The sequence below is a fragment of the Halichoerus grypus genome, chromosome 15 (assembly GCF_964656455.1).
Source record: "Halichoerus grypus chromosome 15, mHalGry1.hap1.1, whole genome shotgun sequence".
In the NCBI taxonomy this organism is placed as follows: Eukaryota; Metazoa; Chordata; class Mammalia; order Carnivora; family Phocidae; genus Halichoerus; species Halichoerus grypus.
The window spans coordinates 48,526,233-48,528,430 of NC_135726.1; the positions used below are offsets into that span (position 1 = coordinate 48,526,233).

General features: G+C 43.0%; 1 protein-coding gene across 1 annotated transcript in view; it reads right to left on the reverse strand.

Annotated features, from left to right (window-relative positions):
* Positions 1-544: 544 nt before the first annotated feature.
* LOC118537525 (cytochrome P450 2A13-like) overlaps positions 545-2,198 on the reverse strand; it is a 3,396-nt gene continuing 1,742 nt past the window's right edge. Inside the window, exons 5-6 of the mRNA XM_078063570.1 lie at positions 2,121-2,195; positions 545-1,588 (exon numbers count right to left, since the gene is read on the reverse strand). Of these exons, the coding sequence (XP_077919696.1) occupies positions 1,452-1,588; positions 2,121-2,195 (212 nt within the window). The 3' untranslated portion in view covers positions 545-1,451. The remainder of the gene's footprint in view (positions 1,589-2,120; positions 2,196-2,198) is intronic.

Here is a 2,198-nt window from a genome sequence, read left to right on the forward strand (position 1 = left end):
CTCTAGCTACCTCCATAAGAAGGCTTAGTTGACCTGAGCAGATGCTTAACCGACTAAGCCACCCAGGCGCCCCTTTATGCCATATTTCTTATGATTTTCAACGGAATCATTTTCATTGGTATGCACACTGTCACCTAAATTAAATATATATAAAATAATTGTCATTATGCTCTTACCAAACTCTACTCCATGTATTAAGTTGACCTGAGCAATCACAAAGGCCTGGTTATTCATCACTTTGAGGTGACTTATTATCCTTTCTTATAGGGTGTCAGTAAATCCTTCCACCTTTTAGTTCATACATTTTCTTTTCTTTTTAAAATGTTTTTCTTTTTTTTTTTTAATGGTGGAAAGAACATTTAACACGATAACTACCCTCTTAACAAATTAAGTGTACAATACAGTATTGCTAACTATAGACACAATGTTGTGTTGAAGATTTCTAGAACTTACTCAGCTTCCACAATGGAAACTATACCCGTTGAATAGCAACCGCCCCTTTTCCCCCTTCCTCTAGCCCATGGCAACCAATGTTCTACTCTGCTTCTATGAGTTTGACTATTTTAGATTCATCCTACAAGTGGATTCATACATTATTTGGTCTTCTCTCCTTGGCTTATTTCACTTAACATAAAATCCTCAGGGTTCATCCAAGTTGTCACATATGGTGGGATTTCCTTTCCTTTTATGACTGAATAATATTCCGTTGCATGTATATATCACATTTCCTTTATCCATTCATCTACCAAAAGATATTTAGGTTGTCTATTTAATGATTTGATTTCTTTCTTCAATGTTCTGTAGCTTTCAGCATACAAGTTCTGTGCCTGTGTTGTTAGATTTATAGTTACCTATTTCACTTTTTTGAGTGACTATAAATAGTATTGTGTTCTTAATTTTGATTTCCTAGGGTTCGTAGCTAGTATATAGAAAAAACAACACAACAAAAAATTTTGGTATGTTTAGTGACCTTGCTAAATTCATTTATTAGGAGTTTTTTTTTTCTTTTTTTTTTTTTTGTCGTTGTTGTAGATTCCTTAGGAATCAGTTAGGATTTGCCACCTGTAAAATGAGCATAAACACTGTTCTCTGTTGCATAGGCTTGTGAGCATTAAGTGAGGTGAACGTGTTAATGCTTTTAGCATGGACCTGACAGAGAATATTTGCTCAATAAATAATTTCCCTTCCTCTCGTCCTATCTCTGAAGGATCTATCTTTAGCAAGGTGAACAGACAGAGCCCATTCCTTTCCTCTTCTTCTTCCATCCTCTTTGCCCTTCCTATTTCCCTAAGCCACCTCCCTCCTGCTAGCCCTGCCTTCCGAAACCCCGCCCCTCCCAATAGCCACGCCCCTGACCCCTCCCCCTGCTTTGCTTCCCAAGCAGGCCTGTGCTCCCTCAGCCTTTTTTCAGCGGGGCTGGAAGCTCATGGTGTAATTTCGTGGGATGGTGGCTAAGCCACGAGCTTGGGAGACACGTTGATGTCTTGGGGCAGCTGCGGGGACTTGAAGCGGAAGTTCTGCAAGATGGTGGTGAGGAAGAGAAAGAGCTCCATTCTAGCCAGGCCTTCTCCAAAACAGTACCGCTTTCCTGAAGACACAGAACCGGAGGGCTGGAGGTGAGGCCTGCTCCCTTGCCCCTCTACCCACCCCCAGAAGCTTTCTCCCAGGGAGGAGGGGCTGGAATAGCGTGGCCTGAGAGACTTCCAGAGACATCTCTAATCCTCTCTGAGCATCAGTTTCCCTTGTGCATGGGATGGGGATGAGCTAGCTGTAGCAATGGGAAATTTAGATGCCCCTTCCCTCCAAGTACACACTCAGATATGGCTGCTGGGCCCTCACCTCCAACTGAGGAATCTAAAGAATTTAAATGACTTTGGACAAATGTCTGACTCACTAAGGGCTTTGATTTTCCCCATCTCTGAAACAGGTGTGATCATCCTTATCCTTCTGCTTAAGCTCAAGTCGTTATGGGGGTTGCAGCTGAGGGGTTCCAAGGTAGATCATGAGAGGGACTTCCAAGCTGGAGAAAGACACCAGGCTACACCTTAGAGAAGAGAGCTGGGATGAAGGAGCCCCTGTTGGTGGGAGCGGTGGCTTGGCAGTAGACAGTGGTCTCTTACCAATGGAGAAGGGCACAAAAGCATCACTCTTCTTAAACTGCCCATTCTCATCCAGGAAGTGCTGGGGGTGGAAGTCTC